Source organism: Tasmannia lanceolata, unplaced genomic scaffold, assembly GCF_043159265.1.
Source record: "Tasmannia lanceolata isolate RefF3 unplaced genomic scaffold, GAP_Taslan_0.1 ptg000012l, whole genome shotgun sequence".
NCBI classification, from domain to species: Eukaryota; Viridiplantae; Streptophyta; class Magnoliopsida; order Canellales; family Winteraceae; genus Tasmannia; species Tasmannia lanceolata.
This window is the reverse complement of record NW_027518689.1, coordinates 46,011,760-46,037,783: the sequence shown is the minus strand read 5'-3', so window position 1 is coordinate 46,037,783 and position 26,024 is coordinate 46,011,760. Positions and strand designations below refer to the sequence as shown.

The following is a 26,024-nucleotide window of genomic DNA, read 5'->3' as shown; positions in this document are numbered from 1 at the left end:
TCCTCCTTTTCTTTGGTGAGATGAGAGGGTATTTATAGGAGAATGGGATAGGAGGTTAGGTGAGGTTAGGTGAGGTTAGGTAAGGTTAGGTGAGGTTAGGTGATGTTAGGTGAGGTTAGGTGAGGTTAGGTGAGGTTTGGATGGTTATGATGGGAGGAGAGGTTAGGTGAGGTTAGGTGAGGTTTGAATGGTTAGGATGAGAGGAGAGGTTAGGTGGTTTTGGATGGTTAGACCCAGGTCATGATCTGCCATTGATCTAACGATTTACGGAAATCGGGTCTCGGAATGGAATCAGGGTCCGGGCTATGAAGTGACCCTAGCTTATTTTGTCCCGATTGATGATCCGTAAAGTTAGATCAAGATATTAATGACCTAAAACATATAAATCAATGATAGAGGGGGTTCTCACATGGATTTAACACACTAATTTATTTGTTGATTAAAACAAAACAAAATGGGGTGTCTACAGATGCCCCTCTTTGGTAGAGATGACGTAGTCATTGAATACCAAAGTTAAAAATGACAGAACCATTTTGCGTAGTTTTAATCGACAAAGGACTCTCTAGATACAACGCACCTTAACATAATGCAAAACCTTAGATGAAACCCTAGAACTTGAATAATAATAAAAACTCGATGCGGCGCCGTTCACAAACGGGCAATTAGAGAATGAGATATCATTTTCGAATGGATTCTGAAGGGAAAGGACAAAGATCGCTCTCAAACAGTTTTTAGAAGGAGATGAGACGCCGCTCACAAGCGGGTTCAACGAGGATAAGAAGCATTCCCAAATGGACTTGGATAATGAGGCACCGTTCACAAACGGCCTCAAGGAGGATAGAAAACCATTCACAAATGGACTCGAGAAAAGAGGCACCGTTCACAAACGGGCTCAAGGAGAAGACAAGACCATTCACAAATGGAATCGAGAAATGAGGCACCGTTCACAAACGGGCTCAAGGAGGAAGATACCATTCACAAATGGATTCGAGAAAAGAGGCACCGTTCACAAACGGGCTCAAGGAGAAGACAAGACCATTCACAAATGGACTCGAGAAATGAGGCACCGTTCACAAACGGGCTCAAGGAGGACGATACCATTCACAAATGGATTCGAGAAAAGAGGCACCATTCACAAACGGGCTCAAGGATAAGACAAGACCATTCACAAATGGACTCGAGAAATGAGGCACCATTCACAAACAGGCTCAAGGAGAAGACGAGACCATTCACAAATGGACTCGAGAAATGAGGCACCGTTCACAAACGGGCTCAAGGAGAAGACGAGACCATTCACAAATGGATTCGAGAAATGAGGCACCGTTCACAAACGGGCTCAAGGAGAAGACAAGACCATTCACAAATGGATTCGAGAAATGAGGCACCGTTCACAAACGGGCTCAAGGAGAAGACAAGACCATTCACAAATGGACTCGAGAAATGAGGCACCGTTCACAAACGGGCTCAAAGAGGACACGAGACCATTCACAAATGGACTCAGAAAATGAGGCACCGTTCACAAACGGGCTCAAGGAGAAGATGAGACCATTCACAAATGGACTCAGAGAATGAGACACCTGTTCACAAACGGGTTCGAAGAGAAGACGAGACCATTCACAAATGGACTCGAGAAATGAGGCACCGTTCACAAACGGGCTCGAAGAATTTAGGGATTTTTTTATGAACTTGAATTTGACGTAGGAATGGATTTTTATTTTTATTTTTTAATTAAGGATTTGGATTTGATAAATTTTTTTATTTTTGGAAAATGAGGTACCGTCCGCAAACGGGCTCAAGGAGAAGATGAGACCATTCACAAATGGCCTCGAGAAAAGAGGCACCGTTCACAAACGGGCTCAAAGAGGACATGAGACCATTCACAAATGGACTCAGAGAATGAGAAACCTGTTCACAAACGGGTTCAAGGAGAAGACGAGACCATCCCCAAATGGCCTCGAGAAAAGAGGCACCGTTCACAAACGGGCTCAAAGAGGGCATGAGATTTTTCATGAACTTGAATTTGACGTAAGATTGGATTTGTTTGAATCGGGGATTGGTTTTGATGAATTTTTTATTTTTGGGAAATGAGGTACCGTCCGCAAACGGGCTCAAGGAGAAGACGAGACCATTCACAAACGGCCTCGAGAAATGAGGCACCTTTCACAGAAGGGCTCAAAGAGGACATGAGATTTTTCATGAACTTGAATTTGACGTAAGATTGGATTTGTTTGAATCGGGGATTGGATTTGATGAATTTTTATTTTTGGGAAATGAGGTACCGTCCGCAAACGGGCTCAAGGAGAAGACGAGACCATTCACAAATGGGCTCGAGAAATGAGGCACCGTTCACAAACGGGCTCGACGACTCAAGATAGCTTTGATTGATGAATTCAACAATGAAAAATTTAGAGATTTTTATGAATTTGAATTTGACGTAGGATTGGATTTTTTGAATTGGGGATTGGATTTGATGAATTTTTGATTTTTTGAGAAATGAGGCACCGTCCACAAACGGGCTCAAGGAGGACATGAGACCATTCATAAATGAACTCAGAAAATGAGGCACCGTTCACAAATGGGCTCAAGGAGAAGACGAAACCATTCACAAATGGACTCGAGAGATGAGGCACCGTTCACAAACGGGCTCAAGGAGAAGACGAGGCCATTTGCAAATGGGCTCGAGAAAAGAGGTACCGTTCACAAACGGGCTCGAAGAATTTAGAGATTTTCCATGAACTTGAATTTGACGTAAGATTGGATTTGATGAATTTTTTATTTTTTTGAACTCAATGAAATCGGGGATATTATGGATCGTGCCCGACAAAGATGTTGGAAACTAGGACTTTGACGAATGATGAAACGGCAAACCTTTGGAACGAAGAACCATTACTAGCAAGAATGGATTAGGAACATTTTTATGAAACTTCAACAAGATTTTTCTCAAAGAGACTGCTGGTCTTGTCTTCTGGGGATTTTGATAACTGAAACCTTGAACAAGACATTTGAGATTGGTAATTTAGAACAACGACTCTCTTGGATATTAACATGGAAAAGCGGGATCTGCTTCTTGACAGGTGTTTAGATAAACATTTCTTGACCAGGATAACTAACCGGAAGGGAATTATGAATTTGAATGGTTCATCTTTCTGAGAAATTGGCTCAACCACCATTGCATCTGAGGTTCTTCCAAGCTTAAGGTGCCTTCCTGGGGTATGATCTTTTTACGGAAGCTGGGCTTTCTGATGTTTCTACTTCTGAATTTTTCTGAGCTGATCTTCTTTGAAATGAAGTTGTTTGACTAAATTCTCGAGCTCTTTCAGGTATAATTGCAGGGAGCTGCCTAGGCCTGGCCTCCTTCACCAAGACAGTTACATCATTTGGACATAGGAACGACAATTGACTCTTTCTAAAGAGAAAACTTAGATGAAAGGCACTACTCAAAGGATTGAGCAGCCCTGAAGGAGTGAACTTAGAATAATAAAGATTGACTGACTATACTGACAAACATAGTGATGCTTCTGACTTAGTTAATGTTTTGTTTGGTAAGTCTATCCTTTCAAGGAATAGTTTTTCAATTGGTAAACACCGGACTTCTTCCTCGAAACAGTAATGCCTCAAGAATTTAATTACGACCCCTAAGATTGCTTAGCTTCAATGCCCCCAGTTTTGAGGATATCACTTGAATTTGCTTGAACTTCAGTTGATCTTCAGTCTTGATACCGGCTGTTGCCTTCTTATACTGATTCTCTTACCGTGACCAAGTCACCTCTTCAGGGTTTTTAACTTGGCGGACCGCGCTAGCCTTAACTTTTGCCTGAACCACCTTTCTAGGTTTTCGATCCAGCAGGCTATCCCCTTAGCTTTTGCCTAAGCCGCCCTTTCGGGTTTTTAACTTAGCAGGGAAATGATCTTAAATTTTGCCTAGACCGCCCTTTCAGGTTTTCAGTCTAGCAGATCTTCAAACTCCGTTCTTTTTTTTTTCTTTTTGTGTTTCGGGACCTAGATCATTAAATCTGAACACCGGAGGGACTTTATAGGTAGGATAGGGCCTTACAAAGAATGGCTTAAGGCTCAACAAAGATTTCGACCAAACCTGTGAACAGGTTGCCTCCATATCCTCATGTAGGAATTAGGACGTGTGTAGTTCAGGGCAAATGCCTCTAGTTTGAAAATAAATTGTTTGAAGGTTAATTGATTTTTCTTTTTTCTTTTCTTTCTGGAATAATTGGTTTCTCTTCTTTTGGAACTTGTCCTTCTTTTTTTTTCTTTTTTTTTGAATCGACCGAACTCGGTTTAACCGAGCTGCCTACGTACCCCAGTGTAGGGATCAGGTCTTGCGTAGTTCGGGGCGGATGCCCCTAGTTTGATGGGTTTTCAAGAGAATTTGATTCAGGCTCGAAGGGTTTGCAAACCGGTATTCTTTTGACGTTGGGTTCTGATTTTGGGATTTATTCGGCCAAAGGAGGCCTTCCGATGTTCAAATTGGGAATCGATCTAGGTTACTAGGGTCCCTCTGGTACTGATTATTTATTTATTTTTTCTTTTCTTTTTTTTTTCACAGAATTTGACGGCATTTCCAGGTAAGAGATAATGGATCTTCTTCTTCCAAGATTCTAATACGTGCTTTTGACTTTCATAGAGCGAAACTTGTTCTTTGACATCCTCCATCTATGGATTCGTACTCTCGATATCTGATGATCACTTTTCATTGTTTGCTCTTGAACTTTTCATCTTGAATTTGTTGGCTTTTTGTTATGAATTTGAGAACCAAGGTCATTGATTGGAAATATGAAAGTTGTTTCCACTCTATGCCCCTTGTATAGCATATATCTTCTCACTTTCTTCATTTTCTTTGAGCTTTCCATCTATGTCTTGCCCCTGGTATCGGTTGTAGCTTTTCTAGACAATCTTCTTATTCTTGAAATAATTTTATCAATTCTTCACACTCTTTAGAGGGTAATGTATTTTCAATCAGCATTCACTGAATCAAAGTTTCAGTGCCAGTGTTTATCATTTCAATTTCATCTTTGAAAGGTTGGGATTGGCGCTCCTCCTCTCGTTCAAGTAATTGCTGTGACTCAAGTGGAGTTTCGTCAATTTTGTCCTCATTTGAAGAGGGAGTCTTATTTTAAGATCAGAAGCACACTTAAGAACAGACACAAGTGAACTTTTTGGAACTGACTGAAATTTTATTTAAACAAAAGCTATTACATCAGACGACCTATCCTGAACATGCTCAGGATTCACAACTCTAAATAAGAAAGGGAAACAGAAGATAACTTGCCTGGACTAGGCATTGACCTTTAACTGTAAGACCGGACTCAACAATTATACTGACCATGATGACTGACTCAACATAAAATAGTAAGTGACTAAAACTTTAACTGCTGCAACTGTTTGGCGTTGAAGGCTCGGCGAAGGCTGGTTCGTTCTGAACATCATCATGGCTGATACTTTCAATTTTGGACAATGATGACTGATTCGCATAGGGAAATGCCCCTAGCTCAAGGATTCTGAGAGTGAACTCTGAAGGACTTAGCAAAATAATCTTGAAAAAGGTAGCCCCTAGAGGAGGAACAGACCAGGGGTACAAGCAAGATTGGATTATCTGGACCAGGCATGATCAGATCATGAGAACGCATAATCGAAAGATTGTGAGATTCTGCATCTGCCAGTTAGGGGATGACATGAAGATACGATCGAATCGTATGACAGAAGAACGAAAGACGCACGATCAAAAGATTAGATGAGATAGCATAAGATTGCTTTCAACGGATAGATCATGAATGACTAATCCTATGAGATCTTTGGAAATGATGGGATTTATATCCTAACTCAAAGGGAATTTTTTTTTTTCACATTTTATCAGTGTTACCTGAAGGCATCAACCTTAATCCTAATCTATCGGAGTGGAGAGAGAATCTCGACTCATGACTTTGTTCGTGTATATAAGGACCGATCGTGACCATTGGAAGATGGACCACGGCCTAATCTAGACACCAATGGGTAGGATATCCTAAACTAGGCTCACACACGTGATGCACATGTGTTCGTATACTACATGCATGTGTGGGTTAATCTAGGGGTAAGGCCAAGAGTTCCCTTAGCGCGAACCCCTGCTCGATATACTGTACCAGTGTCCGGCGTATCAGTACGTGAACAAGAGATCCGTTTACGTACCATAAAGGTACCAGGCTAAGGGTGGAATGCTTCTCTAGCACAGAGGCACCAGGTGATGAAATCCCAGTCAACCATGCTAGATAACACTCCGGGTTCCTAAAATAGGACGTGTGTGCACGTGAGATGCAAGGGTTTAGATGCAAGTGATGTAAGTGTGTGCAATAAGTTCGCGCGATCTATGATGCCTTCAGGTTTTGTTAGATTAAGTTTGAGTAAAATGTGATGAGAAAATAAAACAAGACAAACTTATCTGACAAGTATACAAGAGATAAAGTTCTTATGAGCCAGTTAAATTAAATTCAAATGAATTATCTTTTGGAATTTTAATGAAGTTAGGTGATCCCCAGCAGAGTCGCCAGACTGTGGTACCCTGATCCCGCGAGAGGGGCGGGGCGCGAGCCGCCGCTCTCTCTCTCTTGGTCTCTCGTATCCACGCGATTGGCGTGTGCATTTTAATATTGATTTGAATTCGTCTTTCCTGTGGACTTGGGATCACTAAGGCAATCCGAATTCCACACGAAAGAGACTGACAGAGTCGCCACCTAGATGTGGGATCTAGGACCCGTAATTAACCAGAAATCTAGACTCGCTACCTGGTTACGAGAATGGAAGGTATGGGGAGTTATCCACCACATGCACCATTCTTGCCCGATAATCGGTCTTCGATTCCAAAAGCTAACTCTTTTAAATTTATTTTAAATGGCTCATTCAACTCTATGTTAATGTGCGAACTAAGTGACATGCATCCTATGATCTAATTTCAATGTGAATCCTAAATGTGTATCTTGATTTATTAATTTGTCTGGATTCAATCTAAGTGAAAGTTCTCCTAGAATTCTAATTTCATGGAAAGTCCTAAGTGATTTGATTAAGCATTTACAAGAAAATTAATATACAAAACACCACAATTTGTTTGTGGTGCCGACTCGCGGGTGGTATGCCATCAGACATCCAAGCTGCCTACATACCCAAGCCTCACTGGGATCAGAGTCGACGTAGTTCGGTGCACCTAAGCTAAGTTACATATGCCTAACTCAACTAAGACACCGACCTAGACGGGATTGACTGTTTCAACAGTTTTAAGAGAAGTTATTTAATTCAAGTTGAGGATTTTATTATCTTAGGATTTCATCGAAGATGCTATATGATTCTTATCTAAATGCAAGTTGTCCCTTAGACTAATGCAGGTTAGCCTACATCCTAGTTTACTAGGCTTGTCCTATGGAAAAGATCGGGTGACTAGTGTAACTAAACCTATGGCACGGTTGCTATACATAGCAAACGTCCGTGATGAGGCTGGACTCCTGACTCTAGGACTCCCTAAAACCTAGGACTCCCTAAAACTTAGGACACGACACGACACGACACCAGTGTTCCTAAATTGGGCTCTAAGGGTTCCTAAAGGAATTTTGAATCCACCGGCTCTTGGGAATCTCGAATTCTTTTGGGTTTGTGGAAACTTTTAGAGTTTTCTTGAAGCTTTTATTATCTGAAGGTATTTAGTGTGTTTGGTAGCTTTTAAAGTTGTTTATTTAGAAGGTTTTAGTTTCATTTGAAATTTTTAGTGGTCTTTTGGTTAATGGCTTTTAACGGATTTTTATCAGTGGATTTTAAATGGGTGAATTTTAGTTTTGTTAATTTTAGGTTGGATATACTTTAGATTAATGTCTTTCGATTTTGGTTTGGAAAATGACGTTAACACAACCAAGTTTTGACAATTGCACAAATTCGACAAACCATTGACCATTAAAAGATCTGACAAATGCAGCCCACTAAAACTGTCGTAACTCTTTAACCGCTTGGCCAAATTCAACGTACAAACATGCGTTGGAAAGATCTTTTATAGGGCTACAACTTTGTAGTTCTCCATTGTTTGTAAATCTGTGATTTAGAGGTTCGAATTTGTGTTGCAAACAAAAGGACAGCAACATTAAACTGGAAATGCCTAAAGGTGTGCCGCAACCATTTTGGACTTAACTTTTTAACCGCTCGCTGTCTGATCTAGCACGAATACTCGTTGGAAACGGCACGAAAATATCTACTACTTTGTAGTTAACCATTTCCCACGATTCTGTTGTTTAGAGGTCGAAAAATCTGTTTAAAGTCTAACAGCTAGCACTATGACGGGAATGATATTGGCACCCCCATGTTTTCTTTTGATAGTTCTTATTTTTTTAGTGATTAAAAGACGGTGAATATGAAAAATGGCTTGAATGGGCCTGAGATTAGATTCAAATGGGATGTTTGAAAAAGGGGTTGTTTTTATCTACTTGGCAAGGTGGGGTATGGATATTGGGTTCTTGAGATTGAGTGGGGGCTGTTGTTATCAAATTGGAGTGGGGGCTGTTGTTATCAATTGAAAGATGGAGGTTTTGTAAGCCAAATTAAATGGGTTTTGATAATTCATGTAAAATTCAAGTTTTCTTTCTTGTAAATGTTCAAAATTTTTAATGAATTGTTTTCCCAAAAGAAATCTAAATTCCCTAACAAGCCAATGATTTCAACATCCCATCGCAAATAGGTTCTAATGACCCTAACACATTAATTATATTTAGCATAAGTGAGAACATGACCAAGGCCAAACTAGTACAAAATTAAACATGACATCAACCAAAATATACGCAAAACAACACTCAATCCTACAAATATAGAAAAGAAAATAAAATTCCAAAAGACATACCTTTTTGTAGACGATATTCCATGCAAACTTATGGAGAAGAGGGATTTGGTCTAGAGAGAGGGCTTGAATTTTCTAAGAGAGGGGTTCTCTCCTCTTTTCTTTTTTTTCCTCCTTTTCTTTGGTGAGATGAGAGGGTATTTATAGGAGAATGGGATAGGAGGTTAGGTGAGGTTAGGTGAGGTTAGGTAAGGTTAGGTGAGGTTAGGTGATGTTAGGTGAGGTTAGGTGAGGTTAGGTGAGGTTTGGATGGTTATGATGGGAGGAGAGGTTAGGTGAGGTTAGGTGAGGTTTGAATGGTTAGGATGAGAGGAGAGGTTAGGTGGTTTTGGATGGTTAGACCCAGGTCATGATCTGCCATTGATCTAACGATTTACGGAAATCGGGTCTCGGAATGGAATCAGGGTCCGGGCTATGAAGTGACCCTAGCTTATTTTGTCCCGATTGATGATCCGTAAAGTCAGATCAAGATATTAATGACCTAAAACATATAAATCAATGATAGAGGGGGTTCTCACATGGATTTAACACACTAATTTATTTGTTGATTAAAACAAAACAAAATGGGGTGTCTACACCACCATGATGCACCTCAAAAGTGAGATACCCAGGGGCCATCACAGCCATATAAAGGTAAAGAACAAAGTTAAAATACATTGAAAGGGACAACATATACGCATTGCATTTGACTCAACAGTGATAGAAGGGGACCATTTCAAAGCATCATATAATCATTTCCAGTAGGGGACCACTACATATACTAATTTGCATGGGGACAACCCTAATTTTAAAGCAAAAGCATTGACTTTGCAAAGGGGGAGCACAACATACACTCCCTTACCGTGGGAGAGAACAATATATACCTAATTGCACTGCTAAACCCCTAATTAGAAAGCAAAAAATATCAACTTTGCAAAGGGGGACCACAACATTCACTCATTGCGCAGAGGGAGACCCTACTTTCAAAGCATAAATCATAGAATTTCCTGTGGGGGGAGCACAACATTTGCACATCTGCAGTGGCAGACCCCTATTTTCAATCCAAAATACATGGATTCTCCAGCGGGGACCACAACATATGCACCCTACTTTCAAACCAAAAAAAACACTGAATCTTCAGTGGGGGAACCCAACATGCTTAATGTAAACACAAATATGCAACACAGATACCACAACAATCTAAGTGGGACCACAGTAACACCATATGCAAGACAAATAGCACAAAAAGCCCTAAAAAATGGGCAAAATGACATCTTTCTCACAAATTGGGACCACAACATAGTGTTTCTCCACAAAAAAATTCGACATTCCACAAAAACCAATAAAATACTCATAAACCCTAACTAATATTACAGTTTACATCGAAAGAACACCTAACCCGACAATTTTTCATTAAAAAATCGCAGAAACTTTGTTTTAAGTGGGAACTTTGGAATCAAGCCTTTAAAACTTCATAAAATATTTAGAGACAAAAGGGTTTGTAAACTATTTTAACACCTACCAATCATTTTCTACAATATTCCCACAACACGACATTAAAAGACAGAAATCTTCCAAACCTGAAACGCTTGGAGAAGACGAATGTTTTAGTAACCCTCGAATCGATGGTTCCAAGATTGATGATGACAGGAAATCGTCGTTCGTCTTCCACACAGTGAAAACCCTAGTTCCGTTGAGTAAAAACCCAAAGATAAAAAACCCAACAGTTGTTTTCTTCCTTTTCAGTCGAGTTAAAACAGAGGGCAAATGGGTCATTTCACGCGCGCCGTTTGCACTGTCCAGTGAAAAAAACCCAACGAAACTAGAGGGGATGTCTTTGTCACGTTTTAAACTATAGGGGTTGAAGTGGATGTGTCAGAAACTAGAGGGGGTGTAAATGTAATTTACGCTAATTAAAAAGGAAAAATACACCTAGACCCCCTGGGGTTTCTCTGACACATTCAACTTAAACCCTAATGTTTAAAAAGTAACAAGTAGACCCCCTGTGGTTTAAATTTGTGTAAGGTAGACCCCTCAGTTGACAGTTCGTCCACAGATTGTAGGGTTAGAATGATCCTATAGAGCTGATTTTTTTGGCACACCCTAACTATGTCAGGGCCCATCAAATGAACGCTTTAGATCATCCAAACAATGTGGGCCCACTGTGTTTTTGGTAGTGTTTGGATTCGGGTATGGGTTCTGGAGGGGTGTATGGGGTCTTCATTAGCATTGATAGTGTTTCAAAAGAGGGGCCCTACCTTATACAAATTGAAACCACATGGGTTCTACTTGTAACTTTTTAAACATTAGGGGTTAAGTTGAAAGTGTCAGAAACCACAGGGGTCTATGTGTATTTTTCCCAAATTAAAATTATTGTAAATTGTTTTCGTTCCGATCTGTAAGGGAGAATCAGAATAGGAATCGAAATATGACATTGATTCTGATTCCTGATTCTTGCGATAAAAAATGTAACCTTTCGATTGCTGGAATCGGCATCCTATTCAGATTTCAGCATTTGGTTTAAAAAATGAAGAGAAAACCAATGGGTGGCAATGAGGTAGTATTTTGATTCTGCCTCAGTCCTAATGAAATTTTTATTGATTTTTTTTTTAAATTTATTTTTTTTCCATTCTGTTTTTATTCTTGACAACGTTTAGGGCCTGTTCGTTTGAGATTGTGACAACCGATTGTGAGCCCAAAACCTATTATTGGACTCAAAATTACATCTAAATTTGAGTCCCATAATAGGTTGGGGGCTAACAATCGGTTGTCACAATCTCAAAACGAACAGTTGAGTCCAGTAATGGATTTGGCACCCACGATCCGGTTCCACAATCTAAAACTTGAACAAGGCTTTAACTTTACTATAGTGGTAACCCTATTATTATTATTATTATTGTTGTTGTTTATGACATAGGTTATCCCCACGACATTTCGGGTAGGACTAATCCGTACAGATGCACACAATCACCCGTAAACTACGTGCATCGGGTAAGCCTGGGGGATTCGAACTATAGTCTATAGGAAGCATACCTACGGCGCCAGCTGACTTCGCAACACCTTACGGGTTGTGGTGACCCTATTATTGGGTAATCAAAGCCATTCATTTATTGGTCCCCAACCTAGATAGGTCATGCCCCAAATATATCTTCTTCATAGAATGATCCTAACCCTCTGATCTATAAAGATTTATATACCGCGTCATCCATAAATTGGAGGGTTAGGATCAACCTATAGGGAAGATTTTTTGGGTATAACCTATCTACCTCGAGACCCATGGAATCAATTGTTTAGATCATCCAATCATTTAGGCCAAAGTGTACTTATCTAACGGCTAAAATGATGGGATGATGGGGCGCTGATATCACCCCCCCCCCCCCCCCCTGAAACGGATAAAATCCACCCCTTTAACGGTTTCTATGAGAGTGGTTCACTGCTTGAGGATAAATTCACGCCCTTTAACGTTTTCCTTTGCCATTAAAATCTAACGGATAACGTTAGGGGGGTGGGCTGTTGGGAAATATCATTTCCCAAAATGATATCATCATACTATTTTTCCTTTCCAGTTTCCACCCCACACTTGCATTTTCTCAACAATAATAATTTTTTGTGGCCGTATCTTTTCAAGTGTAATCCTCTATAAAAACACTAGTCCTTGGATCATGCTATGCATGGATGTAAAATAATGGGCCCCAACCCGTCAAAACATGAGGTGTGAAATGGTGGGCCCCACCATATGCATGGGTTTGGGTAGATATGATACGATGGGCCTTATGATGCTGTGTAATTTTTTGCAGGGAATCTCAGAAGCTTTGACATCAAATGTACATGTGTAGGTGTGTGTGTGTGCCCAATTAGAGGAGAAAAAAGAGTAGGAAAGCAACCTCAACTCAAGCCTCAACTCAATTCGATAGTAACCCATATCTGAATGATCTCCATCGGAATCCGTAGGCATTGTTCCAGTCCGACTTTACTTTACTGAAGTTTATTCTTTAAACTCATGAAAAGTCAAAAGTTCCATCAATTAAAAGTTCTGTGGCTTGAAAGCTTCAATAGCTGAGATTAGTTTTGGCTGAGAACAAAATCCTGACAGTTATTTTACAATTTGAAGTTCTGCTGCAGGCTTGAATTCCAACCAATATGTCAAAAGGCTTGTGTGATCTCATGGATAATCATACTCAATCGAAACTCTAGCATAAACCGACACTAATCAAAGCTGGATTCACATAATGACACTTAAATGTTAGGACTAGAGTTTTTGAAGGGATGACAGCAGATCCTAGTTTTCTGAAAATAAGGATCCCTCCCCCGGGAATTAGATCATGCTCCTTGTCCCCCACCCCTCTTCACAGAATATGGAGAGATGAGTTGATAGATTTATCGGATCCTAGTTCGGGACCCGCAAGACCCCGTCAATTCCTTTGAGTTTTGGTCTTGCTACCGTACTCCCCAGGCGGAATAGCTGTTTGATGGTTAGGACAGATCTTTAGAGATAAAGAGGGGCATGAGCTTTTTGTACGTCGTATGCGAACAATAGTCCAATTAAGGCCTGGATATGAACTACACCTGCTCAAAAGTCAAGCTAGAGGAAAATGGATTTTCAACAGAGGACTATTGTGCTACAGATAGCATCTGAGGTTTAGCTTTTCTCAGGTTGATGAAGAACTCTCGGTAGAGAGCATTTCTAATAAACTCACTCACCAATGGTGATTTGAGATGAATTTTTTTTCTGTACTGGTTTTACTGTTGACAGAATAGGATTCATTGTAAAACTAATGTTGAAACCTTTAAATTCCACTCCTGAAATGTACAGAAATCTGTATTCAATTCAATTCTGACATTAATTTCATAAGCACAGGTTCAACTCAAATCAAGAAAATTCGTTCGATATTAGAAATAGTCATGTCTTAACATAGACTCATACGATCTGCAGCAACTACTACTAGCTGATTTCTGATACAAATAGTCTTAAGATCCATTCTCATTTTAAGAACTGTTGTTAATGCTCTTAAACCCACAAGAATTTATAAAAGAATAATATTCACGGTGACTGCAAATGACAAGTTGAGATCATATCTGAGGAAATAAGGGGTATTGAAGGTGTTTACATACAGGAACTGTAAATTACATGGATATCTTCACGAATTCAGGAATTTCTACATGCAACATCTATTCTTGCCACCTGACAGATCTGCATGTGGGTATAAACGTACCAAAGAATATTCATGAACAGGTTAGGAGGAAAACATGTGCAAATTGGATGAAAATCTCAATGAAATTGTCGCGATTTTCAACAAGAAACATGCACAAACTATAATGGAAGAAATTTGCTTCTTCTCTGGATGGATCTTGCCAATTTGACTTGAATTCGTCCAAGCTTTCCAGAAATTTTGTAGCACATCATTCATGAAATAGGAGGTGAAATCATTAAAAAAAAAAACTCATGAATTACAAGTTTGCAACACATCTCAGCAATTTTTCAGTTCAGAACAGATTTTCAACAGTTCTTGCTGGATTCGTCAAGGAGCTTCATCAGATCTTGGTGTGGAGACACCAAAATCAAATGCATTGAACAATTCAAAGTTTCCAATGAAAAAGATCAAAAACTAAAAACTAAAGAGGAAGATGGAGCTTTATAAAACAGCCCATTACAAATCTCAAATTCCTAAGCTACCCTTAGTTATGGAAATGATTAAAACGGACATGACAAAATAAACAAATGACTAAGCTACCCTACAAGCTCAATACTAGTGATACAAAAAAATAATATGCGAATGTTATGCTAAAGAGATTCTCAGGGGACGCTCTTGCATCACCCTACGATATCAAAACATAAGTGGAAGTGATATATTCGCTCCCTTTTCCTCCTTGGGCCACCTGTCTACTACTGTAATTATGACCACACTTTTTATACAGAGGAAGAAAAGGGGGCTAATATATCATTTCCCAACATGAGATGTAAAAAGGTGGGTCATACCCATGCTATAAAATCATGGGTTTCATCAAAACATTTGTAAAATGATGGGCCCCACCCATGCTATGCATGAGGTGCAAAAAAATACACTAAATTCCAGTAAAATTTTCAATGTGCATGGTTTTCTATTAAAAATTTTCCATGGAAATAAAACAAATGACAAGGGAAAGAAATACCTTTAAGCCCTCTTTGGATTGCAGGAATTTTCTGGAAAATTTTGGAAAGGAAAAATATTTCTAAATTTCCTACATTTTTTTACGTATGAATAGAGATAACTAGAACCAACCCTGTTCAATTTTTCTTGCAATCCAAACAGGGCCTTAGTATATGCTATGAGTTCTCTAGGTGTATGCTAGTTTATAGTTGCCAATGTGAAAAAAGCATACGGAACCAACCTCCATAAGATTCGCCCAACTGCGTCGAACGGACCACTACTCCGGTATAAGATTGTCGCCGATGTGCAAAATAACATTGCAATAAGAGATGGTCCAAGGTCTCCTCCTTGCACAAGTGCACTGACTGGCTGGATGGAATGTTCTTTTTAGTCGCTCGCATGTGTTTACCTTCTTTTTTGCCACCGTCCAAGAATAAGATGCCAACCGAAGAGGGGCCGCTGAGGCCCAAGTCTTTTTATAGGTGGCAAATACCACATCTGTCTAGGCTAACCTGCGAAGGAAGGAACAGACAAAGAAGAACTGGTCATGTCAAGGGTCCAAACTCTATGGTCAGGAAACGACAAGGAATAGTACTAGTAACATAGACGACCTAACAACAAGGACAAACTCTATCTCACTATCCTTGAAGCCCCACATAAGTCTAACCACCCACACGACTCCCCAACCCTTCCCCCTCTCTATATGTCTGACGCCCTCCCACCTCAATCGGTTTCTAGTAAGTACAGATCTGGAAACATTGACACATCAAGGAATCTCCTAATCTAACCAAAAACAAGTCCCCTCTCCCTTCTCCACCCTGAATCAGACTAAAGGTTAATAAAATGGACGCGACATACAAATAGACTTCTATGCCCCGGATCCTTTTCCTATACTAGGGTCTCTACTCTCCCAATCTCCCTGTCCTCACCCTTTCTCTTTAACCATCGTTCTCCAAGAAAATCTCCCATGATGTACTTGGAGAAACTCTTATCATTTCTTCCTCATAGGATGAGATCTATATTTATTTCCAGTAAGATGCTTCCCATTTAAATCTTCCTTTCTTAAAAAATGTTATTGTTTCTTTCTTTCTAAATGTGCCATATTATTACGTCCAGCAACAAGCTCCACATTATTCTACCTGTTTTGACAAAGAGGCCACCTCCATGGTTTAGAATAACGTTTTTGGTAGATCTTTGAAACACCCACGAGAGTCCAAAGCTTTTTAAAACCGACAATAAATATCTAAGTATCAACAATTCAATATATAAGACAAATTCATGAACCAATTCTTTCTCCAATTAAATAACTTGGAATAAAATCTAATTTTAATGAAGAAAGGACTACATGAACTCAATCACCAAATCATGATTCTATCTCAACTAAAAGCTGGTAGAGCTCAACTCCCAGATTATTTAGATAAGCCACTTGAGAGTTTATTCTGTTAAAAGTGTCATATCAACATTTCCCTTCACCTATCAGCTAAACCCAAAATTTCTGCAAATGCCTAGGCTATCCTCCAAAAAATATCAACCCATCAGATGACACAAAGGAAATCTCCTCCGATAATAAGTAGTCCACACAAATCACAACAATGAACACTGACACAATGACGAAGATCCTTGGTCACAGAGATAGTACACAATAAAACCAGCTACATCACCTTAAAACCTTTCCACATTTTCCAAATTACCAACAGTAAAATCAATGAACAGATTTTGGAAGGATTGTGTGATAGCATCGCTCTTTTCCGTTTTCTCTGGCTCCCCCAAGGTGAATTATTTTGTTGGTTTGCAGGACCTATAGAGAATTGGCACACGGTTTGCTAAAAAAAGAAAAATTCTGATTGATGACAGATAAATCTGAGACAACGGGGATAAGGAATCTATAAATCTGAGGTAACAGGAGTAAGGAATCTAGAAATCGCCTATGTATTCATTTTCTCCATGTGGAGATTTGGAGCTCAATTCTTGGCCGGCTTGGTGTGTCTTTGTGCTAGACATTTTCAGCTTCTTTTGCCTTCCTTTTGGAAAAAAGGAGTTCACACATTGGGAAGAGAGGGTGTGTACAATGGAACATGACTCATTTGTGATGGCTTGGGTCCTTTAGAAAGAAAAGGAGGATTTTTTATGACAAGATGTCTTTGGTGTAAAAGACGACCTTAAAAATACATTTAGGTCCTGTTTGTTTTGGATTATTGATATAGTGAATGTGATTATGGCAACTGATTAGGTCAAGCATCAATTATTAAAATAATCTGTTATGAAAAAAGTAGCGTTCTTCTAACCTCATTTCATAAGTGGATTATGATACTTCTTATAACAAGGTTAAATGACAAAAATGTCCTCTAATGCAAGTATTAAGATGTTGAATGATAAATATGCCTTCAAAATTATCATATTCACATAATTATAAAAACTTGCTACCTAATATAGGGAATATGCAAAAGTAAAATGACCAAAATACCCTTCAGGAAAGAAAAAGAAAATAATTCAACACAAACAGGCTGCAAAAGACAACATATTCTTTTATAACTGCAGAGAAAACAACATACACCAAGCTCCCCTGCAGAGTATATATATCTACATACTATACATCAAATAAATAATAGATTTTTTTTTCTTCATTTCTCAGTGTTACAATTACAGTGAAGGGAACAATGTCATGAAGGTTTTCAAGTCATCATAGACACATACATAGTTGTCAAACTCTTACGAGTCGTACGAGTCAACTCTAGAGTTGAGTCGAGTCGAGTCGCCTCTGTTGAAAACTCTTACGAGTCATCTGGTGACTCTTACCAGTAGCTCCGAGTCGAGTAAAAAAAACTATGACTCTTACGAGTCGAATCGAGTCGTTGGGCTTGGGCTTTCTTGCTTTGATGGTTGAAAACTTGGAAATAGGAACTTAAAACTTATTATTTTTCCATTTCAAAAAAAAAACTTAATTATTTTTGTTCATGCAAGTTACAAGCGTGTAGTTATTTACTAGTAAAATGGTGGGCCCCACGCCATCAAAACATGAGATGTAAAATGGCGGGCTCTAGTCAAATTCATAGGTTTGGGTAGGGACGATGGACACCACCTTGTCAATAACATTAGGGGTAAAATGGTGGGGCCCACTTTCTGCATTGGTTTGGGTAGAGACAATGGGCCCCACCAATCCTAGGCATGGTCATTAAATATTGGGCCCCACCCCATCATAGCATGAGGTGTAAAATAATTAGTCCAAACCATTCAAAAAAAAAGTTGGTCCTCCGGTGTATGCATGGGTTTGGATAGAGTTGGTGGGCTCATCAGATCAAGGGTAAGATAGTGGGCCCTACCCTTGCTATTCTTGGTTATAGAATATGGGCTCCACCCCACCCCATCAAAAGATCAAAACATGATGTAGGGGAAAATACTTTCCAGGAAAAACTTTTTCTGGAAAAGGTGAATGACATTTGGAAAGTTATGTGCTTAGTATATATTATGGATAGACGGATATTTTTGGCTTAGTGCTTTATCTATGTGCAATTGGGTTATATTTTTTTACATGTTTCATCTTTTGAGATATAATGATATTTTTTTCAACTACATTTCTACTCTTTTAAAAACTCTTACGAGTCACGAGTCGAGTCGAGTCGAGTCACGAGTCATAAATCTAAGAAATCGAGTCACGAGTCGAGTCACAGGTTGACAACTATGGACACAGATGTGATGTACACTTTAAACATGAAGTAGGTGAGGGGGCAGGCGTGGGAATTGGAATGGGGAAGCATGGAGATATAGAAGAGTCTAAGGTTGCGAGTGGAACGTGGAAGCGTGGAAATATAGAAGAGTCTAAGGTTGCGAGCACCATGGGAATATTTATGTAATATTTTCTTTATATATTTTTCAAAATTCAAGCACATCAAAAAATAATAATTTCTAACCATCTTCGTATATAGATTTCAAATTTTAAGTACATTAAAAAGTAGTAATTTCTATCAATCTTCATCTTCATGTCCTCTTTCCTCGTGCCTTCTAAAGACACCTTTGAGATTGTTCCAATAAAGTACTTTGAAGCAGTGTTTAAAAACTCGTTGACTCAACTCAGGACTCTCCCGAGTTGACTCCCTTTTACCTTGGCCGCATTCTGCATTGCACCACATCCGCATTCCGTGTTTTGCCCTACATAGTCAATAAAAAATCCTTTGACACTCCTGAGCTATGACCGCATCAATCGCGTTCTTGGCCACGTCCGCCGCGAGTCGACAAGGATTTTCCTTGGCCGTGATCCGCGTCCATCCTCGTTTTTAAACACTGCTTTGAAGTGTTGGAGGAGTTTTATGTAAGAAAGTTTGGTCCAATGAAGTACTTTGAAGAGTTGGAGGAATTTGATGTAAGAAAGTTGGTGATGATGGGGCTGATGGAGTAATAGGAGTAGGTTGTGAGTGAAATGGTAGCGGTTTCCGTCTCTTTTGGAGTGCCATGGGAGCAGTTTCCTTCCTAATGAGTGCCAAATCGCGGTTCTAGTGCAGTACAGGCACCCATGAGGAAGATTCCTACTTCTAACGATGTACATAAGAGAAGCCATGGCTCCATCGTTCAATTACCCGCATTGTTTCAATTTCTCTTCAACAAATTCAATACAGCGGTACAATACCAACTAAATAGATTTAAGGAAAAAAGCATGTTGACTGCAATTTCCTGGAATCCTTCTCATTCTCTGCCTCCATTCTTGATAATGTTCAAAGATGTCGAAACCACTCTGTGTAAGTCTTCCGCAAATTGCTTTATGAGAGTACACCGATGTAGTTTGTTTTTCCCGAAATTCATAGTTATTCCAGCAGTCGGTGAGCAATAACGTAAGATTGAACACTGTGATCTCTTATTGATCCATCCTAGATTGATGACTGATGTCAGACCTACAACCCATTAAAATAAATTATCTGTGCAAATTTCAAACCTCTCTTCTTCATAATGGCAGAAAAATGTTTCTCACATACAAACTACTTGGTCCCTTCTTAGTCCAAGGGCAAAATACAAATTTGGAAGTGTAAGGGTAATAAAATGGGAGTAAATACTATAGCCATGAAAGCTTAGTCACTGCACTGTCCAAGGGCCAACAACATAACAAACTTCTACTTATTTTTTTAGAGGAATCTTGAACCAGTTTAATTATTCCTTAGAAACACATCTACATATACTAGTAGAGGTCTATAGTCTATAGTCCCCATCTCTCACACACTAACTTCTACACAGTTTTTTAGAGGAATCTTGAACCAATTTCAGTATTCCTTAGAAATACATTTACTTTACTAGTAGAGGTCTATATTCTATAGTCTCATTTCTCACATACTCCAACCAGCCTTCTATAATATTATATTCAAGGACATATTTCAGCAAGAAGCTGATTATAATGACCTTCTCACTCAAGTAAAACAAAACCAATATCCATCTAATCTCTCTGTTCTTTTCCACGACAACACAAAACCAGCCATGACCAGGTGACAAACCATGCCCATCTCACCCAAGTTCAGCTCACCACAATAGTGACAAACCATGGCCACCTCACCCAAGTCCAGCTCACCACAATAGTAAAAGCCTTCTAAAACAGCAGACCTCTTCACACCAACTTTTATGGGGCGGAGCAATAGATAATCAAATAAAACCTATCCAAGACTAATGCAAACCTACGGTTCGCAGGTGTACCTCCGAGAATTTAGAAGCCAATAAAAGGACCTAATTCAATTATAACAGCAATATCACCCCCCACCCCACCCCCTGCAAAAAAAAAAGGGTTAGGTAATAAATAAAAAAAACAAGTCTCAAAAAAGGTATCAGAAAACTAGATCTATGATATAAATCTAACTATGGCTGAATCAACATCTAATGGAGGTAAGAGAATAAACGTACACGATGAGGTCAGGGTAGGGTGATAATGGTAGGGATAACCATGGAAAATAAAGGTGTAAATCTAATGGAAAAGTTTAGGAGGGTAGTGATGTAGAGCGGGTCCCGGCCAAAGGAAATGGGCCTCACTTAACCTAAGGTAACTTTAGTTTTATTACATTCTTGAGTGAAGGGGCTTGTGGTGGAGTGCAAGTACCACCCATGTGAAGGGCATTCTTGTCCTTGAAGGTAGTTAGGATTAGATAAATAGGGTTTTACCATTCAAATAAAAAAAGATAAATAGGGTTTTCTAGTCATTTTTGCGGGGACTGAATTTTTGGAAGAAAATTGGAACCTGGAATGTTGTTTTGGGCTCTCTTCTTCAACGAGAGAAGAAGAACCTGTATCCCAAGGAGTGAGCTGTGCTTAGGAGACAATTCTGCAAGATATTCGTCTTCAGGCAAGTTGATTCTTGTGGTTTTCTCTTGCCGAGTGCAAGTTATTTTACCTATTCTTGAAGGAATTTCTGTAAATTTCAATTATCCCTATGATTGGAACGACTTTACAGAGTTCAATCTATCAATTTGTGTTCATTGATTGCATTTCGTTTCTATCAAACAAATTCCCTACCATTTGAAGATTACTGCAGATTTATAGTGTACTTTGTTCTACGGATTAGCTCCTAGACTATTGCTTCAGTTGCTGCAATTCGAAGCATCCTTTGGTTACATTTCTGTGGTAGATCCATGTAGACAAAATTCATATACATTAAAGGGCCGAATTAATGAAATCAGCTAAGAACTAACACTTGTGGGGTGGAGACGTTCTGGGTGGCTTGTGTTAGTCTCAGCTGGAATATTTCAGAATTTACTGGCTGTCTTGTTCTTCAAGCTCCATGGAATTTAATTCAACATCAGTAATAATTAAAGCCTGCATGGAATTTCTATTGGGGGATCGAAAAGGCCAGTTCTGGACTTGCCCATCAGCTATGTGATTTTCTGTCCATGTAGAAACTGTTAGGAGCAGAACGCTTGCCAACTGCTTGGTATAATGCCTGTTAGAACTAACTGATTTGCCAGTGGGGATTTTCTTGCCCAAGGGTCACTATTTGAACAACACTTCAAAAGACCAAATCAGGCCTCAACGTGTGTCCTCGGATTGTGGTGTTTTAACAGGTTTCGAGCTCCTTCTGTAACTCCGCTTGAATGTTCAAAGTTTCAAAGTCATTTATTAGCATGAACCTACAACTTACGTGAAGAGTCTACCTATTGATTTTGTTAAAAGCACATCTGCTTGCCATAACGAAGACTGTACTTTGGATACTCTCTGTGGAATTAATGCAGCCTATGTGTTTGAATAAATGCTTGGCGTTTAAAGGAAGTAGGAACCTGCCTCATCTGTTCAAGTTTTAGTATAAAAGCGCATTTGAATCCAAGGAGTGTTGAAAGCATTTAAGAGGTGGGCAGCAACACTTGCATAATACCTTTGGCAATTGTAAGGAGTGTTGAAAGCATTTAAGAGGTGGGCAGCAACACTTGCATAATACCTTTGGCAATTGTGGGTTTGTGAATCGTGGCTGATAAAATGGACAATTAATCACAAATGGATCTACTTACCTTAAAGAGGGAACATTAGACAGATCAAGATTATTTTAAAATCTCTTCATTTTCTAAGATACCTTACATCTTACGTTTCCACGATTTATCCTACGTCAGGTAGGGATTATGTAGGTAAAGTACTAAAATAGTTAAAATGAACCGTACTTAGGAGTGAGGTGCCGAGCTTCGTGCCTTGATCTCTCCCCGCAGGGAATTGCCAAGAGGAGAAAGAGAGAAAGCTAGACTGAGGGAAAGAAGAGTTGATCTCAGGCAAAATATGGAGAAATGAAGGAAAGAATGATCAAGATAAAGAAATATCAAAATCATAGATATCATGATCTAGAAAAGATCAAGATCAAGAAAAGAGGGGAAGAAGATCAAGGAGAAAAAGGAAGGGAAAAAGAGAAACGATTTTTAAACCCAACCAGGAAGGGTGAAGAAGGGGAGAAAAATAGACGCACGATGTAAGAAGAGAGAAGATGGGAGATTGAATAATAGATGGGAGATGAGAAGGGGAAAGAGGAAGCAAGGAGAAGAAAAAGGAGATACCTTGCGTCCAAGGAGGAGTTTTTTCACAATTTTCAAGACTTTTTTTTCAAATCTTTATTCATTCTATTGCATAACAACCAAGAAAAGTGCATTGAGGACACACAGACACACACGCACAGATATATAGGGCCGAACCCCAACTCATATATCTCTTTCTTTGGTACGTAAGCTGGATAGAACCTGCGACCTCCATGTTGAAGAACAAAGCCATGACCATTGAGCTAGAGGCTCGAACCCAAGGCTTCTTCTAATCTACAAGGTAAATGAGGACTTTTGAAAGAAATTCCGATTTTCTTTTACACAAAACTTAATTAGTTTTTTTCTGAAAGATAAAAACTTAATTAGGATAAATCACATGAATCGTACGATTTACAATCGAATCCAAAATCGCAAGATTCTTAGAAATTAAGATTCAATCGTGGTTCAAAATGCATCAGATTTGATTTAAATTGTAAGATTTCCAAAGGCAGTGATAAATCGACCCCCTATGTGTCTTTCTCTCTCCTCTAGGTGGGTGTGTGTGTGTGTGTGTGTGTGTGTGTGTGTGAGAGAGAGAGAGAGAGAGACTTTGGGGGTCAATTTAAGATATATAGGGGTTGATTTATCACTCCCCTTTTCAAAACAATGTTGGCAATGACACCCCTACTGCCCCCTAATTTTGGTAATGACACTCCACACCTGGTAACTACTTCAGTTGACAGCCAAACACTATTTACCACTACTCAACAAGGAGACTACTTCACTTATTACACATGATGACTACTTCAACACTACTCTGCAAGCCCAACTACGTGCAACCAAACTGGCCCCAAGTGAAAGTGCCAAAAATCTTCCAAAATGAGTGTAGTCTACATAAAATGACAATTAACAACCCACCCAATACCATCAGATGTAAGTCTGAATGACAGTTGAAAAATAAAATAAGCATTGCCTCCAATGAACTAGAACTAGTGGTACAAAAACAATTTAAACTAAATTATTGATTAGCAATTAGTACCATATGGAACAAATAAAATTAACATTGCCTCCAATGAACTAGAACTAGAGGTAAAACAACAAATTAAACTAAATACTTGAGTAGCGATTAGTACCATATAGAAAAATGTGCATCTTCCCAGCACTTGCATATCAACATTTTACAATTTATGAACCGCAACTGATTCTTTACCTTCGATGTCTTATCCTATAACTGCTGGCTTGCCTTGGTATACACTCAGTATTTCTGGAACTCTCTCTTTATTCTTGGTCACATACTTCTCCATGAATTCCTTCTCAGACAATTGTAGTGCGCTGGACAGATTTAAATCTTTCTTAAGAATGTCCTCTGACATCAAAACTTGCAGAACCGAACATCTAGGACGAATCCGTTTCTCTAGGCTAAACAAAAGAAAATTTGGGTGTTTTGAAAGAAATGACGGCTTCCGGTCCATTTTGTTGACAAAGAAATCCATCACCATCTTAGCCTTCTTCTCCGATGTGATCATATACCAGGGTTGCTTTTTGAATGCTGAAAGAATCTCATCGTCAGTCCAACCAAAGCTCCTAAAAACATCAAATTTTCTTTCCCAAAACGGTTTGCTCATCTTCGACATTGTGATGACCGCTACTACAAATAATGAACCTGACGGATCGAACCCCATTTCCTTAACCGTCATGACAACCTCACTAAAACGATCAGATTTTAGCCCTAGGATTCTAGGATGTGTCATAATAAGTGTCAAAATCCTAGATTTAGGCACACCATGATTTCTCAAGGTTGTGACATTGGGTTCCAGTATTTTTTGGACATCAAATTGAACAAGAAATATTGACTGTCTAAGGGCGTCGATGATGCCTTTGTTTGGGTGAAGAATGCTCTTAAGGAAATCAAAGGTAGGAATGATTCGATGTTCTAAACTCCTTTGCAACATATATGGGTTTATGCAGAGGGTCGTTGCAAGGTCAGGGGCTGAAATCCCCAAACCAAGGAAAAACTTGAATTTGGGCTTTAGGGTTTTGTCTGGATTGGATACGAGTACTTTTGGACACTTGGTAATGATATTTGAGATGTGGGTTTTGGTTAAATCATGGTTTCTGAAGAAAGCTAGGACACAGTCTGGTTTTTCTGCTGTTTCAAAGTGGACCTTTTTAGCAACTTTGAGAGCTGCTTCTTTTGACAGCCCACATGAGTTGATGAGGTAAGAGACCTTAAATGATGGTTGATTTGTTGAGTTTGAGAGTTGAGAGATGGATTTGAGAGATGGGTTTTGATGGAATAGCTTTCGGTAGAGATACTGAAACATTGATGCAAGAAATGAGTAAGAGAAGGCTTTGATACAACTTACATGTTAGGGCTGCTATTACTCTTTTCTCCACCAGTAAGCTCCAGAGCTTTCATGTTCGTTTAATGGGCTACTCGAGGTGGTTTTTTACAGCATACTCCTCGCCAAACCCTTCAATAAAAATGCACAAACCTCCCTGCCTTCCGAACTCATCACACACACACACAAACACACCCCAAAACCTCCTTAAAATAGGAAATTCATATATCGGCTCACTTTTCTTCTCCGGGCCACGCCTCCCCTAGTGTATTTATGGCCACTCTTTAAACACTAAAGGGGTGGCACGGGAAAGAAAAGGAAGGCGAATATATCATTTCCCTTAAAATATATTGGTGTCCTATTGTTGGGTGATCTACACACACAAAAAAAAAAAAAAGCGGCCCAGTGCCCCACCAGCAACCCATGCTATGCAAATCGGCATGACGATACCTGAAGCCTTCCTAGCTCTAGTGGGCTCTAAAGCTCTAAGCTGGACAATATAATAGAAGGGCTTATTGCTAGGTGTGCTTGTCTTGCTTGAGCTTCGGTATTCACTTTTGGCTTCCTTAGTAGCTCGAGTTGGCTAGTAGCTTCTGCCTTGCTTTTGCTTGATGGCCATTCACCCCGTTCTCTCTTAACCTTCTGTCCCCTTCGGGAAGTCATTCAGATTGCCCTTTCATTCAGATTGCCCTTTCCTCAGTCGCTTTAGCACGCTTTATGTCCGCTTAGGACAAGGGTGATTCTCAAGACAGCCGAGCTCAAT

At 39.4% G+C, this 26,024-nt stretch overlaps 1 protein-coding gene and 1 long non-coding RNA gene across 6 annotated transcripts; both read right to left on the bottom strand.

Moving 5' to 3' along the window:
* Nucleotides 1-5,168: 5,168 nt before the first annotated feature.
* On the bottom strand, nucleotides 5,169-8,964 carry LOC143887410 (uncharacterized). The gene is made up of 2 exons (XR_013254162.1): nucleotides 8,861-8,964; nucleotides 5,169-5,668 (listed from the first exon to the last, which is right to left on the bottom strand). It is a non-coding gene; the product is annotated as an uncharacterized LOC143887410 (long non-coding RNA).
* A 4,735-nt stretch (nucleotides 8,965-13,699) lies between these two features.
* LOC143888366 (uncharacterized) lies at nucleotides 13,700-25,560 on the bottom strand. Of its 5 annotated transcripts, XR_013254544.1 has the most exons (3): nucleotides 24,053-25,558; nucleotides 15,206-15,476; nucleotides 13,700-14,027 (listed from the first exon to the last, which is right to left on the bottom strand). XR_013254544.1 is itself a non-coding variant. In XM_077392756.1 (2 exons), the coding sequence occupies exon 1, from the start codon at nucleotides 25,241-25,243 to the stop codon at nucleotides 24,140-24,142; it is 1,104 nt and encodes a 367-aa protein (XP_077248871.1). In that variant the 5' UTR covers nucleotides 25,244-25,560; the 3' UTR covers nucleotides 14,914-15,476; nucleotides 24,130-24,139. The 5 variants fall into 5 exon arrangements, 1 of the variants encoding a protein (XP_077248871.1); XR_013254545.1 differs by lacking the exon at nucleotides 15,206-15,476 and having other exon boundaries at nucleotides 13,704-14,027; nucleotides 24,053-25,559; XR_013254543.1 differs by lacking the exon at nucleotides 13,700-14,027 and having other exon boundaries at nucleotides 14,914-15,476.
* Between the last annotated feature and the right edge of the window lie 464 nt (nucleotides 25,561-26,024).

What these genes read in the sequence shown, in the direction of transcription:
- LOC143888366 (XM_077392756.1), bottom strand. Translation starts at nt 25,243, where the DNA reads ATGTTTCAGTATCTCTACCGAAAGCTATTCCATCAAAACCCATCTCTC.